This window comes from Phaenicophaeus curvirostris, chromosome 1 (genome assembly GCF_032191515.1).
Source record: "Phaenicophaeus curvirostris isolate KB17595 chromosome 1, BPBGC_Pcur_1.0, whole genome shotgun sequence".
Classification (NCBI taxonomy): Eukaryota; Metazoa; Chordata; class Aves; order Cuculiformes; family Cuculidae; genus Phaenicophaeus; species Phaenicophaeus curvirostris.
This window is the reverse complement of record NC_091392.1, coordinates 103,947,570-103,968,730: the sequence shown is the minus strand read 5'-3', so window position 1 is coordinate 103,968,730 and position 21,161 is coordinate 103,947,570. Positions and strand designations below refer to the sequence as shown.

Here is a 21,161-nt window from a genome sequence, read left to right as displayed (position 1 = left end):
CTTCTATGAAGAAGTTTTTTTTCTGCAAATAACTGATTTTTACATGGATAATCAACTGCTGACTTTTCAGACCAATTCTACATAACAGACCTGTGACAATGCAGAAAGTAAAACCAGGAGAATACGGAGCAGTAGAAAGAACATTATTTCTTTAGTTAGTAACTATGTAACTGTTACAGGAACCCTGTGATTGTGCTTCAGGCAGGACACTGAAAAATTTTATGGAAGCCTCAAAGAGAATCAAGAATAAAATTTTTATGATCAGTATCAATATCCTAAAATATTTTACTTGGAAAACCAGAAATAGAATTGGAGGGAACAGCAATATTGGTTAATGGGAAAACTATTATTTCTCTTCATCAGTTGGCCTGTTCACTCTTACATTCCACCATTGGCATAATATGAGGAACAGCTGCAAACTTTCACAGTAATAGGTACAATCAAATCTGATGTGTCTAATTAATTTTTTGTCTGATAAATTAGTTTTGTTCTTCATTACTCTCCAATGGGAGGAAGACATTATATTTCATTATGTTTTTGTCTTCAGGAACAATGGAGCGTTACAGGTCACACACTTCCCTTGTCTATGTTCTAATTAGTTGAACTGACAGCATTGTTACAGAAACACCTGCAGTATATGAAATAGTACACTGGTACCTCAGATGACATATTTATTACTTCTTCCCAAATAATATATAAATAAATACAAAATTAGTGCTGTCTGTTTCACCAATGCCCAACAACTGTATTAATCTTATCAAACATCCATAGCTAACATTCACCTGTATTTGTTTATTTTTCAGTCACCAAATTCGCAAAGCGTATGTTATTTTGACATTTAAATGAATTATTTTTTTTTGCAGTTGTAATTGCTAGGCATTGAAGGGTAAGAGCAAACAGCCAGACTGCCAACTTTAGAAGGTAATTTTAGAGACAGATTGCTCCTTCCCCTAGAAAAGACAGAGAGCATGAAGTCCACTTCAAGCTCCTGCCCCCCAGGCTCTCTGTATTTTGCTCTCATATCCTCTGTTCTCAACAGATTGGTTTCTGAGCTTAGGGAAGAAAATGGAATGTTCAGACTTTTTGGAGGCTTTAGCAGGAAGTAGTTGTTCTTTTCTTCAGCCTAGGAGTGCTCCTGATGCCAGTGTCTCTGAAGCGTTTCTCTGCTCACTCTTCTCCATGGCAGCATGGCTGCCTCTGAAGCAGCTCTGACATTACCTGTTTCCTCGCTGTCCCACTGCTTTTACCTCACCTCCAAAAGGCATAGAAATTAACTGAAAGTTAATTGCAATTAGAGCAACATCAACTCCCATGCTGATTTCTACTAGAAAATCAATTGCGCGCTCGGAAGAGCATGCTGTAGAGTGCCTCTTCCTATTAGTTTTACTCTCAGCACTTCCTCTTTCAGCACTGGGGTGTAACTATGGATTGGTTCCATGGGTAAAACACAATGAAAAATCCAATAAAGAAGCCACCGCTGCCTCCCTTCTTTTCCTTGTCACAGACACTCACTGAGTTTTATTCTTGCTTACTGCATCAGGACTGGAAACTACTGGGCCTTTGGCAGCAGCATAACAAAATAGGAAAGTAAGGGAAAGGACAGCCACAATCTACCAAGCCCTGACACTAGCAAAGCTTAGCAGCATGCCCAATATAGACTGGTATGAGACATGAGTACTGCTTTTTTATAGATTAGTAGGCATAGTCTGTCAGCATCCATCTGTGGGACCTATTTTGTTTGCCGGAAGCCTGTTTTGTTTCTTGCATAGGACTACTGAAAGCAAGCCAAGTCCTAGCACAATTTCAACTGTCTGCTTGCAAAAGCAGACGGTCATCATTACTAAATATTGACATGATGCTGAAAGAGAGAAAGCTTAATAAAATCACCAAGATCATTAACAGTGTGATAGCAACGTAATGCAGTGCATTACATTTCTTCCTCAACAACTCAGCCCAGATCTGAGCACAGCAGAGGACGTCGTCCGAAGCCACATCTTGGGTGGGGCAGCAGTTGGGCAGACCCAATCCCATGGCAGGGAGGCAGGTTGGAGGCTGGGGCAAGGGAGGCATGCCCTTGGGAGGGATCCTTATTTGTCACTTGAGTGGTGTCAACTCTAGATCTCTTGCAAGATGTTCATGGAAATAAAGCTGGAAGTGTCAGGCTTCTTGCATCTGCTTTAGCCAATGACCTTGTTTGCTTGCCTTTGTCTGAAGCCAGTGCGCTCACACAGGGGCTGTTCTGTTGAAAGAAGTGAGTGGTAAATTAACTGTTAATGAATTATAGAAGAGGAATGCTTATGTTTTCACAGCAAGACAAATGCTACAATACTTTTAATAATTTCCTCTGAGTGACCATTCCTGTCTTTTATTGTCATGTTCTACGACGTCAAATGTGTACAAAAGACTCCTATAACTGAGCATCACAGTATTTGCATCTTTTTTGTCTCAGTAGAATTGCTAATCTTACAGCTCTTCAGCATGCATACAGGCATCTGATAATACTACATAAACATTTCAAGGATTGAACTATATACATGCGTTTACTGGAAATGATGGATAATTCTTTTACCAATTTCAAAACTGCACAAGTGGGCAGTTTACATCAAATGTACATATAATCAATATTCATATTTTTCACAGCAAAATGTGTTCCACATTTCATAATTGTAAAACTAACCATTTTTGACAAGGGAAGATTTGAATAGGAAAATGCTAGCCCTAGAACTATACACTTTAGCATTTCCTGAATTTTCACTCACATTTTTTTATGAGCATTTGTTTTCAAGCCAGACACTGAGCTTTTCCTTTTAGAAAAGTTACCTTTTAGAGAAAGCGGGGGGACAATCAATAGGAGCATCTACTGAAATTTATGGTTTTCTAATGTAATATACCAAATTTACAATCCTATGTAGTAATTTTTGATGCATGTCACTTTAATTGGTATTCCACATCCCAATTATTCCTTACAGGTTGATGTTAAGAATTTTTTGTGCCTATTCTAGGTGAAAAAAATAGCATCTGTTACTGTGATTTGTTTAGAGCTTACAGTTAACTATGTGATTTTCTGCTTTATTTCAAAGCTGGTGCACTTAGAATTTGTATTAATTGTTTTCCACATGAAATAATTGCTGGAAAATGCATCTTTGCCCCAGCTGAACATATATATACTTTATTTTTTGTTTTAAATTCAGAAATCCTAACATTCAGAAAAAAAATAGGAGTTAAGTTAGAAATTTTGGTGTGCTGACAACAATGAAAGAAGGAACTGTCTTCTGAGGCTGTAACATTTTTTGTATTTGGATTTCTAATTTGGAAAAAGCTATTTATTGATTGCTGGACTAACTTTTATTTGATTTATTTTCTATGATCCATTTCTCATCACTGTATTCTGTCTATAATTATGTAAAAACAAAGCAAGAAACATTGTTGAAAAAAAGGCTCTGGACTGTCATCTGTTACATTACTTGGGAGGGTGCTATAGAGCTATCTTTTCAGGTATATGTTTGCAAAATTGCAATTGATTATGGATTTACATTCAAGAAACATTGGTTTTCAGGTGTGTATTCATACTCATTAAAGCTGTCCTACTGTCCTACAATTATTTTGAGGTTCATTACTGTTTTTTTTTTTTTTCCATTTTCATTTGCAGTACTTTGTTCCTTTTTTGTATTACGAGGTCCATAATAACAACTTTCTGTCATATTGCTTTTGTGCAGGAGGTCGTAACGAAGTTGTCATCACTGAAAATAACAACAGCATAACTGAGCAAATCACTGATGTTGTCAAGCAGCCTGCCTTTATAGCTGGCATCGGTGGTGCATGTTGGGTAATTCTGATGGGTTTTAGCATCTGGCTGTACTGGCGCAGAAAGAAGAGGAAGGGGCTCAGCAATTATGCTGGTAAGAACAGTAGCTATTTATTACCATCTCATGAAGTTCTGTCATGAAGAGAACAGGTGTTGTTAAACCTACTTAAAAAATGTATTGAACTTACAGCAAAGGTGGCCTGCGTGAATTTTGTATGCTGATTTGAAACATAGTCTGTGAAAATGCTGGTGTATGAGAAGCTTTAAATGCATTGCTCAGTACCACATTTCATCATTATCATAAGACAGTCTTTAATTTTACATCTCCAACACATCTAGCATAAAAAATTACGGAGGATTAACTGTGCCTCTTGCTCCTCGCTCAGAAGGCACTCTGTTAGCTACATTTACGTGCTCAAATGTGAATTAGACTAGACCCTTACAAGGAAGGTTAGGAAGAATATTTGGTCGTCTTCTTCATTTCCCTGTATGCATGGGAAATGAATGGAGATACTTAATCAGTCATTGCATACCTACTGCCAGAAAAAAAAAGAGAATGATGTATTAGAGAAGTGTGGTGAAAATCTATCTGTGGCAGAAGCCATTGAAAGTTTTGTGTTGAATGTAGGATACCTTGGAATGCCCCTCACAGTGTGATCACTCTTGCGCCAAATGCATTGCTCCATTTAAAGATTAGTTTTTGAAAACTACATTTGGAAAAATAAATACATTTGCCAAATGAAAATATTTTCTTCCTCCTCCAACCTGTTTGTTTTGTGTATTATTCTGTGCTTCAGTATTCTTATGGATTTTTAGGAAGTCAGGTGAATTACAATAAAATGGGCCACTCTGAAACCTAATATAGCACAAAAAAAAGCGCTGTTCTTCAAATATCGAGTTAGATTCTTTTGTACTGCTTACTATATAAAACATTTAAAAAGAGAAAACACTTCCCTGAAAAAGATGTGCACAGTTGAGGACAATGCATATTGAATGTTGACATTACATCCCGCTGAAGTTCCACTATGAGTCATCACAGGCAAATCCAAGGACACAGGTTCCCTAGGTGACTGCAACTCTTTAACAACTTCCCAAAACCCAATATTCATTCCCTGCTCCCAACCAATAAGTCCTATGCTTCCTCACCTTGGGATTAACCATCATCAGACTCCTCAGTGTCCTGACTGGGATGACTAAATCAGAATAAAACTTTTCTGTGTTTGTTTTCAATCCTTCCTGCTGGATTAGTTTTCTCCTGGTTTAGTGAAATGAAGCAGCCCATCAAGAAATTAAATGAGCACCACAGCCAGCAGAAGCAGAGAGAAGAGACACCCTTTCTGTTGTCGTTGGACTAAACTGGTTTCTGTGGAGCCTCACCTTACATCAGCACCTGGCCTATATCATTCATAGATTATGCTTTTTGCCCCGAGGCAATTTTTTCTTTCCATTAACAGCAATGACTTTTACTCTACGAGAGCTGAGCTGGCGTTCATTGAGACTAATAAATATCACACACACTTACATGTGTGTACATCAGTCTAGAACCCAAGATTTTTCATATTGAGAGACAGCTGTACTGTTATTCCCCTTAGGAAACAGTCCTAAATTCTGGACACAAGCTAAGACTGCTCTTTTTTAAAAAAGCAGAATTATTAGCCCTATATCTGAGTTTGCATGTTGTAGTATTGCGAGGGTGGGTGGAGAGATTGAGAACAAAGTATTTTATACCTTAAAATGCATAGCTGCAAATAGTTATAATAGTCACTATAAACATTGGGTCTCCTGAAATTCATTCCTTCTCATGGTGTTTGCTGCATCTGAGTGTGATGTGAACATTGTATCATAATACAGAATTCTCATTATCAAAATTATTAAGTAGCGTATGCTTTCAGCAAGGAAAGTTGATAACAGATCACACTTCAAAATTCATCCTAATGTTTACAGTTTGGAGAACAGCATGTCCACACACAAAGTCTTCGTATGTGACTGTCAGAGTTCATTGCTCACCTTTCCAGCCATCACTTCCCATTGGCTGCTGGCTGATTAGTGCTTTACGCTTAGCTGTTATGTCCTGCTTACGATATTCAATCGCAACTGAGAAAATTCCAGAGCAGACTCATGCCCTGCAATTAGTACTTGTTGTCAGGGTGTGTAACTCACAATGTGTTTGCTTTCTTGTTTTGCAGTTCAGTCCTTCACCTTCACCCCTGCAGGTACTGTTCATTAGTCTGTCTCTTACCTCACCAACATATCATTGCAAACATCAGCTGTCTAAGTGTTGATAAAATGTGAGGTATGCAGAATTAAAACCAAATACAAGGAGAAATATTTCTGCTGTCTCTCTGTGATAAAAAATGTAGCATTTATTCTCCTAGTGATTGCAGGGGAACATAAAATCTGTCAGCATAAAAGTCTTTGTCATTATAATTCTGCATACTTCTTACTCATCTCACTCCTCAAAATAATACAGTTTTGAAAGTAATTTGCAGGACAAGGTGCTTGAACTAACTTAACATAAACAAGCAGTAGTCATATACGACTGAATTTTTATTTTAAAGCTCAGAAGTGTCTCAAATATTTTTGAAGATCTAACTAGAGAAGGAACTTTCTTCCAGTTTAGCTGTTAGTTTAGTATACATCTGCCTTTCCATGAGGTGTCCAGAACTGCAAGCAATCCATGCATGCAATGCCTTTACAGTGGTTTTGGGATGGAAGCATTTGCTTTTTTTCTGCCTACCCAATTCAAGTCTGATATCTTAGTTCTCAAATCTCTAATACACATAGCGTATGGTAGACCACTACTGTAAGCATGATTAAAGATGTGTGAAGAACCAATGAAGTGTGTCTGAAACAGCAGGTTGCAAACAGCTTAGCCAACACATGGATAACCAGGAAAAATAGAGTATATAATAGACAGTAATAATAAATACAAATGTTTAGCTTCTGTTCTCATACCTAAGCTTGAGATTCAAAACCTCAAAAATAATTGTACTTCAGTGTTACAGTGTAAAAGGCTGATAAGTCTCAGCATTTTACAGCAGAAGTATATAAGTTTTTTGGTGTGCGGCTTGGATCCTCAGTTGCAGTTACCAAAGCCATCTCTTCTTCCGTCCCCTCTGCTATCCATATGATAGAGTCCAATCTTCCTACTGCATTGCTGAACCAATCCTCATGCTCGACTGGCAGCTTTCTCACTCATGCTTACCTTCAGCCACAGCTTGAATGTTTAGTTGTGCAAGAAAGAAATTGCTTTCGAGGTGGTCTGTGGCATAACGAGGGGGAGGCTTCCTCATAGAGAAGCTGGGAAGGCTCAGGAATTGCTCTTCCTGGCTTCTGGGCAGGTTTGTTCAGATCAAAATAAGTTGTGGCACAACACATCCTACCCCAAATGCTTTATTTGCTTTCATTTGAGATGCAACATAGGATTTCTTTCAAAATCAAATAACGTGTCTTTGCATTTGGATCCTGTGATTGTCTTTGCATTTGGATCCTGTGATTATGCCACAGTAATCTGTCTGTAACTGTGGTGAGTTTTTCCATCGTCTTTGTAGCATATATTGGCATGACAAATGGTTGCGCTGGAGCCACAGTGACTGTGCATAATTCAGTGCAGTTGATCCACGTGTACTGAAATACTAGGCTATGTTAAAGACACTGCCAAAAATTTGCTTTTTTAAAATAGTTTTAATGTCTCATGGACTTTATAGAACTATAACAGCACATAGTTCTATTTCCTGGCCTGTAAATATTTCTTGAGGCACTGAGTACCTATGTCATCCAGTAGTCAAGTAAAAAAACCAAAACCAATCATATTTTTACAATAATGTTGTTTTTCTGAAAGAACGTATTCCATGTTTTTTACCTCTATATCCAAAGTTCCCTAAGGAGACATCTTTAGTTCTCTAATATATGAATTTGCCATTAGTAATATAATTCAAACAAATGTATCTATGCTAGTGGAGGTTTGATGACACAACTGTACAACTGTGTGTTGTTCCCTTCAAAGTTATGATTCATAAAGTTTGGTTTCATACCTAAATATTTAGACAGTGGTATGTAGCTTTCAGAATCTCATCATAGATAGCTGTCAATAAAGTTATCCTAATTAACTCAGGTTTTAGAGATTGCAGAGGGTGCAGATTTGTCTGTGTAATAAGGAGAACTAAATGTATTAGTTGAACATTCATATACTTAGTCTAGTTGAAACACAAAACGAAGAAACTCTTCTTTCAATTATTTCTGATGCAAATATTTTGTTTTGTTTTTCTTCAGTTATATTTGCGTATTTATAGGACTTAAAACTCTAAAGATTGTTGTTTAAAAGTCTGGATCCTGCAGTTACATAATTACTTGCTAAAAATGTTCTTTTGGGTCATTTTCAGATTATGGTCCATTCACTGAGACTGTTTGTTATTTGTATTCTGTTATTAGGCTCCTAAGAGGTATAATTTCTGCTGTGTGACTGAACTACTGTAATATTATATGTAGGAGAAGAGCAAACAGCAAATGTCATGCTATTGGTAAAGTTTTCTGCCAAAGAAGAATAATTGATAGTGTTTAATTCATTAAGCAGTCTGTCTCTGTGGACATTTTCATAAGCACCGATTGTTTGCTCAGACAGTCACAAATAAAGTGACTTTGAAAATTATAGCTAAATCTTTTTTACTTATTTTCAATTGAACTGACTTCAGTATTTACCAAGCCACAATTCTGCACATGAGTGTTCCTCCATTTCCCTTTCCCCCATCATGACCAGGCCTTGATCTTGATAATATTAGGACTACAACACATCTGATGTTTTACTACGTTTGTTAGATTACTGCTGCTAAGTAGTAGTGCCATAATCTGCAGCTGTACAAGAAGTACAGTTTTTCGGGACCGTGACATATTATCAGCAAACTCAAACACTAAATACAACTGTTACACCTTTTCAGTCACCTGTTCTACAATATAAAGTATGGGCTGGTCTTTTGTGAGTTTCTGTAAAATCTACAGTACTGCTGCACTGGTTCTTTAGTATTTCTATGGACACATTTTACTCAGATTGCCTGGATATAAAAACATACTGTAGGTTTCTGCATGGTACAAGAAAAGATAGGTGGCACAAAAGAGATATCCGATCACTTCTCCTGTAATAGATGAATTGGTTAATTCTTGTATTACAACGACAGAACAAAATTTATTTACTTTGAACGGAAAGTTGCAATTATCTTTTCACGTTTTTGTATAAGGGCTATACAACAAATGCATGGGATCCATTTGTAGAAATAAGACAAATGTTGTTAATCTGCTTATCTTTCCTATGCCCTCAAACACATTGTTGCGCCACTACCCACTCACTTGAGTGTTCAGGTGTTTGCAAGCGTGTAGGCCTTCAGTCATGCAAAGAAAGTAAATATGTATTTGTTTTCACTTATGAGTAGGTATGATTATTTAGTGCCTAGTGCTCCTCAGGATTAAAGATTTCATGAAACTGAGTAAACAAAAACAAATTAAAAATAGATAAAGAATTATGGTTTGCCACACATTTTATGTGCAACTCCTGAAACTGTTAAATGAGGATAAATTATTTGACAGAGTCATCCAAAGGTAGACAGAGGATTTGATGGAAGTTTTATATGCTGATTATCTGTTCTGAGTTAATGCTTGTTAAAAGAGGATTAATCTACATTCATATTTGAGGAACAGCTTATCATAAAAAGGAATGAGACTTGGCTGGCAACATTAAAGTTTTCATTTGTGGTAGGAAAATGTGGCCTACTAGAGATAGGCATACAGAAAGCTTTCTAAAGCTTTCTAAAGCTTTCTTGCCTCAGAATGTCAGTTTACTATACACTCATATTTTTCCAGTTCTAGCAGGCATGAAGATTAAGTTTAACCTTGTCAGATGGTATTAGTAAATGGTTTGGGTACCTCCTTATATATTTAATAAAAAGCATGTGAAAAGCTCCTCAATGTATGCTGTTCTTTATACAAATATATACAATGTAATTTTCTTAAATATTTATGCATTTAAAATGCACTTTGGATTACATTTCAGCATTTCTACAGTCCTTGAAGTATGAGCTAGTGGGGATTCCTTCAAAATCTCTCTATGCAGAGGTTATTTTTTCATCTTCTTTTGAAAACCAATCTCATCCCTGCAGGTCTTCAGCCTTTCTAAGAACATATATCAGATGCAAAGACTGCTGAAAGAGCTTTTTTGCTTCCTCAGTGATAAAAAGCAAGGGAGATGGGTGGGTCAGTGATAGGGACATCCTTCCCTTCCTCATCTTACATTGCCCCTTGAAATTGCTCTGCTTCTTTTTGAAGTGGAGACAGGATGAATAAAGCAGCTGTCTGTGTGTTTTATTTTTACAGTGACATCTAGAAGACTGCATTGCATTAAGTATGCTCCTATTGAAGCATTTAGACTTGTTTTGTAATTGCAGAAATCAAACTGCAGGCAAAAATGCTGACAAAACGTATGGCAGGAACGATAAACATAGTGCTTGTGTTGGCAGCCTGACCATATCTTCCATTGTTAGCAGTCTTTTCTTTCACAATATTGATGCTAAAAGAAAGGCATCTTCCCAATCCAGCCTCAGGTTGCCCATTTACGGGTGGCATCAGGAATATGATTTTTTTTTTGGTAACAATTCTGATGACATGTACACATGTCAAGAGAAATTTTGGCTAGCTTAGTTGATATTCCAGAGCTTTTTCCACCAAGAATAGTAATAAAAAAATTTCCTGTTTATTTTCTCATGAAGGTTATAACCATCCATGCATTGGTATACAGGGTGGAGGGTAAACAAAACAAACCTGTATTCCTTCCCTGTTCCATACACATGCCATAAGCCAGGCACAGCCTTCCCCAGGAAAAATAATGTCACTGCAAGACAAGTTCTTTTTTTAATTAGCTAAGCTCGACTTTTCTTATAAAAACAGTGTTTATATTGGAATGGTGTAAGATTATTTAATGTAGATAAAAAAACAGGGAATGGGATAGAAGGATACAACCGGGATAGAAGGATACATCCAGGACAGAAGGAAAAAAACCCCTAAAGGTTGTGATACCTGTCTCTTCTTGGCAAGCTCATATGCTACAGCCTATCTGCAGCAATTATAGCTCTAGAGAAGAAGTTTTAATGTCATATCTTCTTGATATGTTTCTTACAGCATGCCTTGGAGTTTTTTCCATACCTCACTACACGGAAAATAAAATATGTCTGGCAAACATTGCTGCAATCTCCTACCAGCTCCCTCATTTTAGCTTTGGTTTATAAAGGCACACAAGGGACATAAATATTTTCAAGACCAGAAGTGTTGATGTTTTTTTTTCCATATGACATGCATAGTTAAAATCTCACATACCTATGTGTGGCATATAAATCTTGACAAAATTAATTTAAAATTATTTCTGGTAGATGATATTCCAAAACAAGTATCAACCCCAAGAAGTTTTCAGAAAATATGCTTTACTGAAATTCACTTAGGTCTGTAAACTTTATTTTGTAAGGGGTTTTACCAAATGCATCCTTGTTTCACATTTTCCTTATTTCTTGTCACTTTGAAAAATGTAGCAAGTTGGAGAAATGGAATATTAAATTTGAAGGAGAAAAGGAGGAGGAAACCAGTCTTTAATGTGCTTTTGACCAACATACTTCGAAACATAGCCGGGCAGTACCTACATCTTTGCATATTCACACAATATCCACAGCACTTTAGATTATTCACTTTTAAGCAACGAGTGATCGTCATTTGACTGCCTGTTAGAAACAACATGAATGAAAGTAGTATCAGCGTTAAAATTAATTAGCTGCAATGTTTTACCATGTCTTGTTTTCAAAGCACACTCTTTCTGAATACTCCCCATGCTTGCATTTTTATTTTCTTTTCATTAATTGATTTGATTACATCCTTTCAAAATTCAGCTGTTAACCATTTTGATATGACATATGACTGCAGTGATTTTCTGATATTGATATTAGTTTGTTCTGTAATGAAGGGTAATTAATCACCTTACCCAAGCACTCTTCCAGCAGGGCTTCCAGAGGGGTGAGTTTTGTCCCCTTTGTTGAATGTAGACTGTAAAATTATCCCAGGAGTTAATAAAGTGGCAAGAATTCTATATGGTATCACAAGTATTTTCCCAGGGGATTTATGATATTGCTAATTTTTTAGTGATCACAGCATTTCTATTGTGTGTAGTAATTTTGTCTGATTAGAATGATGTGTAATAGAAAGCCTTATCTTGAGTTAGTGTAGTTTGGACTAATATTTGGAAAATCTTGCAGGTACTCTGGGAGCTATAATATAATGATGGGAATATCTGTCTTCCAAACCAAGGCCTATTTTAAATTAGACTGGCCACAGAGTCTCTGAAATTCGAATCCTCATCTTGTCAGGGGCCTGTAAGGATGCAGGTGTCCAGGACATTGATAATATTAATAGTCTGGCTTATCTATGCCTGACAATAAACAATGGAGTATTGCCACTGAAAACCAGAGTAGTCTGTTGATGTTGGTGGAAAATATTTGCCAGTGCTTCAAAAAAGTGAATCAGATGTTGTCAATTAGCATCTCACCAGTAATGTGAGTTTACCTATTTTGCCCTGAAATGTAATCCTGTTAATAAGATAGACAAGGGTTAGCCTGTTGTTTTTTTCATAGAATCATAGAATCATGGAATAACTAGGTTGGAAGAGACCCACCAGATCATCGAGTCCAACTATTTTCCTCTCAAATACCTATGAATGGGGCCATAAAAACAATTGTCTCCCTCTGAACATGTCCTTGGCATCTCCCATGGCAAGACTAGAAACACTTTCTTCCCAGTGATACTGATGTGTATGCATTTACGTGTGGTTGCCGATTCTTATACTGTACTTCTAATGGAAACAGTGCAGCTGTATGCTTTATTTTACCCCTTCAGCTCTAATAGAGCTGTCACCTCTTCGTATTTATCCTGGGAAATGGCATATTTGTGTGGTGACATTATATTACTGCATTACGACATGATGTTATTAACTCACTGGTGCAATGTCATTATGTACTGAAGCAAAAGCATGCCAAGAAAACAATTTCATCACATGGCTCAGTCTTGCAGCACAAAGTCATATGAAGGGGCCTGTGGTAAATTCAGGGCTTTTGCCCAGGCGCTTGATTTGCCTTGCAAGCTACAAAGCAAATTGATGTTAATCAACAACATGCAGTGAAATCCTGAACAAAATGTAACCCTAACGGGTTTGATGCTTTTCTTATCATTTCTGTACTTTATTATGTGATGATGCAAAGAGATCTTCTATTTTGGACACTGAGCAATTTGAATTGTTACTTTTAATTATTACTAATTGATTTTTCCCTGTCTTATATGTGTGTGTGTGCATGTGTGTATGTTTGTTTGTTTTGTTTTTTCAACCAAAACACAGTCACTTTCCAAAGAGGAGATGGAGGACTAATGAGCAATGGAAGGTATGTTTTTTGTATAAAAGTCTTCCCATCATATTTATTTTTAAAATTAGGGATCAGAAAAAAATGCTATGGGTGATGCATTTAGCAAATAATCACTGGGAAGAATGACAACACTAGGAGGAGTTAAGTAATTTACCACAAGGTTTAATGACCTATCTGTTGTGCTCTTTGGAAGAATCAAGCCCAGATGTTTCATATCTCCCAGATGCCCTGGAAGAAATGAGTAGTAAATATCACAAGGAATGTGTTCATTTGTTACTGGGATGTTTATTGCATTAATTAGACATTAGCAAATGAAGTTGCTGTTGTTTAAGACTCCTTATTGGCTCCTCCTAAATTGCTGTGAGTGAACAATTACACTTAATCGATCACAAAATAAATGATTCATGGATGATGAATAGGCTGTAGATTGATAGGACTGGATTCCACAACTCTGGCTACTCAATTGAAATTGATAAAAGCTGATAACGGGCCCATATATCCCCATCTATTTTCCCTTTGCCAATATGGAGATTGTAATTAGGCCCTGGTAATAACTTCCAATCTCCCATTTAATCAATATTTTAGCAAAAGAGATTAGGCCTAATGAGAGCGAGTAGATGTGGCAAGAAGGTGGCTGGGTCTTCTTATTGCCGTTTCCATAGAAACGAATGTTTCTCTTAGGGATTCTACCAGGCAGGGGTCTATAACGTACAACGATCAGAGATGTTGCTCCAACTACATGACTGGATTAATAACCTAGAAAAGCTGCAGAACTGTGGATGTTTTTTTTGTTTTTGTTTGAGGGAAGAGGTTGTCTGCAGGAAATTATTTGTTTTCCCTGTTAAATACAAACAATCCTCTGGCCTTGCTAAGTTTCTGGCTATTTATCCTGAGTTGAGAAATACATGGTGCCTTATGGCCCATGTGTACCTTCCCTTTCAACATATTCACTATTTAACACTGCTCTCAAAGCTGTGAATTACAGGAATATAAAAGCCATGCAGCAGTGGCAGATAAAGATAGCTGTGGACTTTCCATTAATCCTACTCAAATGTGTTTGCCTCTAAACCATCCAAGAGTGCTCAAAAAAAGAGTTACCAGCCTGTAGATGACAGGCGTGCATTTGAGATGCAATGGAAGGAAGAAATAGTGGCCCAAAGTCCTGGAAATGGCTGATACAGAGCAATCAGTTTGAATGATGGCTCTCTTGAGGTGGTAATTTATCATGCAGCAATGGTGTAGGTTCCCATGATGGTGCCACCTAACCCCTGTTTCACACAGACAACAGAGCTCATTTGGATTCTGGCAGAATCACGATGGATGCCTAGTTCCACTTTTACTGACAAAGTTGATTTGTATATATCCTTAATTAACTGCTCAAGGTCTTTAAATCATCAAAGACTACACAATTTTAATTTGAAATAAATTAAAGTATCCTAAACTTTTTTTTTACCTATGGTGTTAGGAGAACAATCATATGGTCTCTTCAGTCACTAGTTACCTCAGAAGTATTTTTATTTTTTAAATCTATATGTATATATCTTTGTATGTATATCTTTTTTTCTTATTTTGCTTCAGTCGACCAGGTCTGTTGAATGCAAGTGACCCCAGTTATCCTTGGCTTGCAGACTCTTGGCCTGCCACAGGTCTACCAGTAAACAACAGCACTAGTGGACCCAATGATCTTGGCAATTTTGGTCGTGGAGGTAGGTTTCATTTCATTAATTCACCATATAGTATACAATAGGTTTCTCTTAGTAAACATCGATGATAATCACTGTGCAATGTTTTTGCCATTACAGTTCTTTCTATGTTTCACTCAAAATTTTACTTAAAAATGGCTTTAAAATGTTTATTTTGCTTTGTCTCTTTCTGCTTCTTTAAAATATAGGTCTAGTTTGTAATTTACCCCACAGTGGTGAGGCAGGATCTGCTTATCATCTCAACATAAGACTATTTGTTGCTCAGACTCAATCCCTTTTGTGTGAGATGAACCGTCTGCGGTGTGGGGTAATGTAGCTGGGGACAGAGCATGTCTAGAACAGCAGAGAGCTCAGGGGATGTAGGAAGGACATTCCTTCAGCACAAGAAGGACATTGTTACTTTTACGTTACCCATCCCCTTGCTCTTGAAGGTCTACTCTCAGTCTAAACTATGAACCATGAAGAAGACGCAAAAGTCTTCAGAAACTTTTGCTCTTATTGATGGAAAGAATACATAAAAAAAAAGAACTATTTAGATTTTGTGGGGTTTCATTTCCATTTTGAATTGACGGAGGCCCTTTGAGGAGATGAAGTAATGATTTATAATTATGGTGATGTATCTTTACAGGGATTGTTTTCTTTTAAATCTTTTACTCAAATGGGAATTTTAGGATGTGTGATTGGGATTTTTAGAAGTCATAGGAACATTCACGTGTTTCTGTCGCTTCCTTGGTTTCTGTGAGTCATACAGCTAGCTCTGCATAGTGGTGCTCAGAACAAGAATTCCTAATGCAAATGAGTATATAAATATTTTTAAGACCTAAACAAGTAAACAAAAATCAAGACAACTTTATATGTAAAAAATACATTAAAATGCAAATAAACCTATAAAACTATCAAAATGATAAACGTGAAAAAAATTCAGTTTTGTGCTGCACCAGAATCTGCTTCTGAAAACCACCCCTAACATCAGGCTATATGTTCCCATGCAAAATTTGCCTGTGGTTTTACTACTGTGACTTCGAATTACAACAAAACACTCTACATTTATTATCCATATAAAAGTGATTGAAAACTCGCCTTAGAGAAATATTATAAAGTAAGCAAAACTTTTGATTATATTTATAAATGCAATTGAATATCTGCCAGCTTCTTTGTTGTGAATATCTTGGAAATAAAATCCTTCGGTACTTTTCCATCTTTCCACAAGCTCACATAATACAGAAAAATTACCATTTTCTTTTAACATTTGGCTTTAGAAGACTGGAATTGGAAGCTTTTAAAGCTTTTGGCTTCAATGTGGATGAGGCGTAGGTCCAAATTTGTCCAAGAGATGCAACAGTTATATTTGGAATTTCAGCATGTTCCTTACAGTTGAGCTCACACTTGTATTCTGGTTTCTTTGAGACCACTTTATCCCTGTCTGCTTCAGCAGCTGAATTTGAATGATTCTACATTAAAGATGGATTAGAAGTCGCATGTCTTCTAACATGAATTAACTGTATAGATAGAATTTTGGTCTCTTCTACTTGGTAAAAGGTCTATGATAATACAAAAGGTCTGTAAGAATTTTGAAAACAGTAAGGTGGAAATCAATCACTTTGAAAACTCACAAGCTGAGGCAGGAATTACCTTTAAGACTGAAATTCATGTTATGTCCTAGATAGGCATTTGAGAGCAAGGCTGTGTTGGGAGCAGGTTAGGTTTGAAGTTGCATAAGACCACAAAATTGTACTGTGTCTCCTGAGGCAGTAAGAGGGAGCTTTCCTCAGGATGTACTTCATCACTGTTTCTGAAAAATTACAGAACAAGTTGGATTTTGGAGAATTTTTGGGAAAGCACGCAGTGTGAAACGTGTATTCATCTTTGGTTTGAAATCTACGGTGTGGATTTCTTTGCTAGGACAACTTGGTGGGAATATCACACTTGATTTTTACTAGGTGATTATGGCACTTTGTAAAGTAACACTTTAATAGCTCTTTGAGTGCTTAGTGCATACATAAAAAAAGTAATCTGTGGTTGTGCTGAAAATTCGCAGAATGTTTGGAGAACCTCAGCTTATTAGTAAGGATGACTAAAAATTTTTGGCTGGTGGGAAGCTATGCAACTTTTCTTTCAAGTGTGGGCAAATGTATAGTTCTCCATTTTAAAATTACTACATAGAGATGATACCTCTTCAGTTGCCAGAAATGTGCTCTAAATTATAGATGTATGTCTGAATATTTGAGAGATGAGCATTTTGCTAGTTTTTGCTTCTTGAGTCTGCAAATCCAACACATACAGGTTGAGCTGGAGTTAGTTTATATTATACATCAACAACAGAATTTATGTACTAAACGTCAATCCATTATACTTTGATGAAACCAATTGTTGAAAGGAAAAATCATCACATCGTGGATGAAACGTGAGAAAGATAGAGCTCTGCTTGTCTCACATCTCATGCTGTGTTGGCACATAGACACTTTTGTGTTTCTATACTGCCCCTAGAAAGCGCATTGGATATGTGCAGATAGATATCAATAACCTGATGTTGAAATATTACCTTTAGTTTTTCTTAATTGTAATTTTTTTGCACTTACAATTTATCTGCAGATGTAAGTTAATATAATAAAGGCATTTTAAATACTTGATTGTGCATATTTCCCTGTTGTTGTTGTCTACAAAACCAGATCGTACTAATAGACCCAAATTTAATCTCTGTTTCTGCAGTCTCTCTACTGAGCACTTGTTATTGCCATGTTTATTGTTAATATTACGTTGCTGCCCTGAGACTGCAGATGTCATTAGCATTCATATTAAAATATTCACTGTAGCACACATGAATACAGTAGAAAATAGTTCTGTGGTCTAAATGTTCATCCCAGGAAAAAAAAAAAACAACAACAAAACAAACAAAAAAAGCCCGAACAAACCCCAAAATAGCATGGTATCATATCTCGTTACTGGAAAAGCCTTAAGACAGTGAGATAACAACTTCATTTCCTGAGGCTGCACAAACACCATATCTGAATCTGGAACTAAGCCTAAACCCTTGTGTAAGTGCAAAAATCATCTTTTCTCTTTTGGGGTGTAGAAATGTCTGTGATACCTAGAATGGGATCTGAACATCCTCGGTGTAGGAATGCACTTTATCTCAAGTACAATCTAACGGTTGGAATCCATGTCTACCTTCTGGCTATACCAAGCCAATGACATATAAATAAAGCATTTTTCTAACAAGTGAATTCCAGAATGGATTAAACTTTTCAGAGTCTACATAAATTCTAGAAATAGTAGCATTTGATATACTGACCTCTGAGAGAGCAGGTTATTTGTTTTACTGTGATTCTCCTTGGAACATCATGCCAATCAGCATTAGGTTCTTCACAATTCAGTAGTCTCAGCTTCTAAATCTAGTATTCTACCAGCAAAGGTCTCTACAATGTTTAGCAAGGAAAGAGATTGCCAGTCTAACTGACTGAAGATACAAATTGCAGTATGTGATAGGATTCAAAAAGATGTAGAAAATTCAACAGATGTTTAGTTAAATATACTGTACTGTTTTGCAGGTAAATGTACTGGAGTACTTGAAGAAATTGTTCTCCATTGTCAACACTGTTTTGCCATTTTAAGAGACTAGTCACTGTTAATAATTGTTAATTATTAACACCCTTCAGAACACCATATTTTCTTTCACATATCAGGAACAACTTGATTTTGTCAGGTTTTTCTTTTGTTGAGAAGGAGAAATGTACTAGCTAACGTCAAAAGGAAAATTATATAAGCTAAAGCATAAAACTCAAGAAAGTCAAAGTGATGCTCTTAAAAAATTACTTTGAGAGCTTTGGTGTCCTTTAAAAATTTTGCTACATATTCGCTGGGAAAGTTTCTGCTGTGATTTGTAGATTCGTTCCTTTCATCATTTCCCTGAAGCCCAGACAGTTTCATTGGTTCTGACATAGAGTGAACGATTGAAAACATTCTTCAGTAGAGAAATGTTCTAAACTTTAGTTTCACAGTTGAAGGTATGGAGAGGATAAAAAAAAAAAAAAGATGGTTTTAGGCAGTGAGATGTGAAGGACGAGTGGTAGGCCTGTCACAGATGCTGATAGCTTGGTGATAGTTGTACATCATCTTCCCTTCATTGGCTCATGGGCCTGTCTCAGCTGAAATGCAAACGTGCAAAATGACACATTTATTTTTCATCCTAAACCTTGATACTTTGAGGCTTCCTGTGCATCAATGATTTGTTTCATTCCCCTATGTTCACCACAGATGTGCTGCCCCCGGTGCCAGGGCAAGGAGATAAAACCGCTACCATGCTTTCTGATGGAGCCATTTACAGCAGCATTGACTTCACCACAAAAACTAGTTACAACAGTTCCAGCCAAATAACGCAAGCCACGCCGTATGCCACCACCCAGATACTGCATTCCAACAGCATCCATGAGCTGGCTGTCGACTTACCGGATCCTCAGTGGAAAAGTTCAATTCAGCAAAAAAATGACCTGATGGGATTTGGTTACTCTCTCCCAGACCAAGGCAAAGGCAACAATGGTAATGGCAGCTCTTATTTTCCAGAGTCCTTGACTTTATACTGTATCATCAGCATGAATTAGAAAAATCTCTTTAGTATGTGAGACACTGTTCATATTCACTGTAACTAATGCTTACATACTTTGTATGTGTGCTGAACCTCACACAACTGCAAAACATTGTTCAGTGCTTTTAATCCTTTGTCTTGTGCTAGTCACCAAGCCAGGTGCCTTCCATTAGACTAGGATAGATATACATTAAAAAAAAAAAAAAGCTAAGAATTGCTGCTCTGCCACATCTGCTGCTGACTTGCTAACTGCATGTGTTGCATGTGCTTGTGCTGTCAACTAATCACACGATGCCACTGTGACCTTTGCCCTTTAACCCTTAGCCTTGCTTTACATCCCTGACTACCGCGTGGCTGAGGGATTGGCTAATAGATTGCCACACAACCAGTCACAGGATTTCAGCACCACCAGCTCCCACAACAGCTCTGAAAGGAGTGGCAGCCTCTCAGGTTGGTTCCATCTCTGTGGGTGGGTGAGGGACAAAGGGGTGTTGGTGATCAGCTTGCCAGGGAGGAAGAAAATCTCCCAGGTGCACTTTGTGGATAGGTATGAGGGTGCTGGCCCATTGGAACATTAGCGAATAGTGTCATATTGGTCTCTACTAAAAATACCAAAATGCCTTTTGTAAAACCTCTCTGGATATAATTGGAGAATCCTCCCAACCAATGCTTGTTGATGCAATTGCAAACCTTGCCTTGTAACACAAATTCCCTGACAGCACAGTTCATAGAGCAAATGTATTTCCACACCAATCCTCAATTTATAGGTCTCCCCATACTGAACCTTATGAGATTAATACTTTTGTTGAGTTTTCAACAGATTCCCCACTCCCACGGGCTCTTTCTAGATACTGTTTTTCAGTCAAGCAGTTCAGAAATAAATGTAGGGCCCTGCAAGATGCCTGGGGTTTAAAAATTTGTGCCAAGTCTACATTCAAACAGAATGTAAATTTTATGTGTGTGCTGCATGTTATACAAGAAACATGACACATTTTCACTGGATGAAAATGGTTATAGTATATGTGGTTATGTAAACACACCTTTATCTTGATTTCTTTAATTTTGCTTACGTGTTGCTTATGTTATGTCATTTTTTTTTTCAATACAAAATCTGAAAAGCCTGCAATTAAAATGAAAGTCTGCTATTTCAGTTAACCAACAGATGAGTGAGCGGAAGGGACTTCAATTTCAAATTTATACTATATCCATAGCCTTTTGAATTTCCACTATAAGTTGGAACAATTGTAAAAGTGACAGATCAACCCTAAAAGCGGCTTCTTTAAGTCAATTAAAATGACTATTCAAATTGAATGTTGAGATTAGAAGCCTATAATCATTGACCCATAACTCAAGTACACATCGCTCAAATGTGTTTGCAAGTCTGTGTTCCCATGGGGAGTATTAGCTGATTTGAGTGAGACAGAAAAACAGGCTTATGGTATTGACAGAGAGGTGTCTGGGAGCTAAGTTCATACAATTCTTCAAGAAAAGTTCTTGTTCCTTGTATGTGAGATGTATTGGTAAGTAGCTTAGAAAATCAGCTGGCTCCTCTGGCTGCATGAAAATGCAGAAATTGATATGCTGAGATACATATGTGCCAGTTATCAGACGGCAATATCACACTTTAGATGTGT

General features: G+C 37.0%; 1 protein-coding gene across 16 annotated transcripts in view; it reads left to right on the top strand.

The window, feature by feature from the left end:
• ROBO2 (roundabout guidance receptor 2) overlaps nt 1-21,161 on the top strand; it is a 905,955-nt gene that overhangs the window by 842,456 nt on the left and 42,338 nt on the right. For 10 of the 16 annotated variants that reach the window (XM_069870289.1, XM_069870339.1, XM_069870284.1 and 7 more), the window contains 5 exons: nt 3,717-3,899; nt 13,218-13,260; nt 14,821-14,948; nt 19,200-19,481; nt 19,852-19,977. In XM_069870289.1, coding sequence (XP_069726390.1) covers nt 3,717-3,899; nt 13,218-13,260; nt 14,821-14,948; nt 19,200-19,481; nt 19,852-19,977 — 762 coding nt within the window. The remainder of the gene's footprint in view (nt 1-3,716; nt 3,900-13,217; nt 13,261-14,820; nt 14,949-19,199; nt 19,482-19,851; nt 19,978-21,161) is intronic. The other 6 variants (XM_069870376.1, XM_069870314.1, XM_069870404.1 and 3 more) reach the window with 1 other exon arrangement.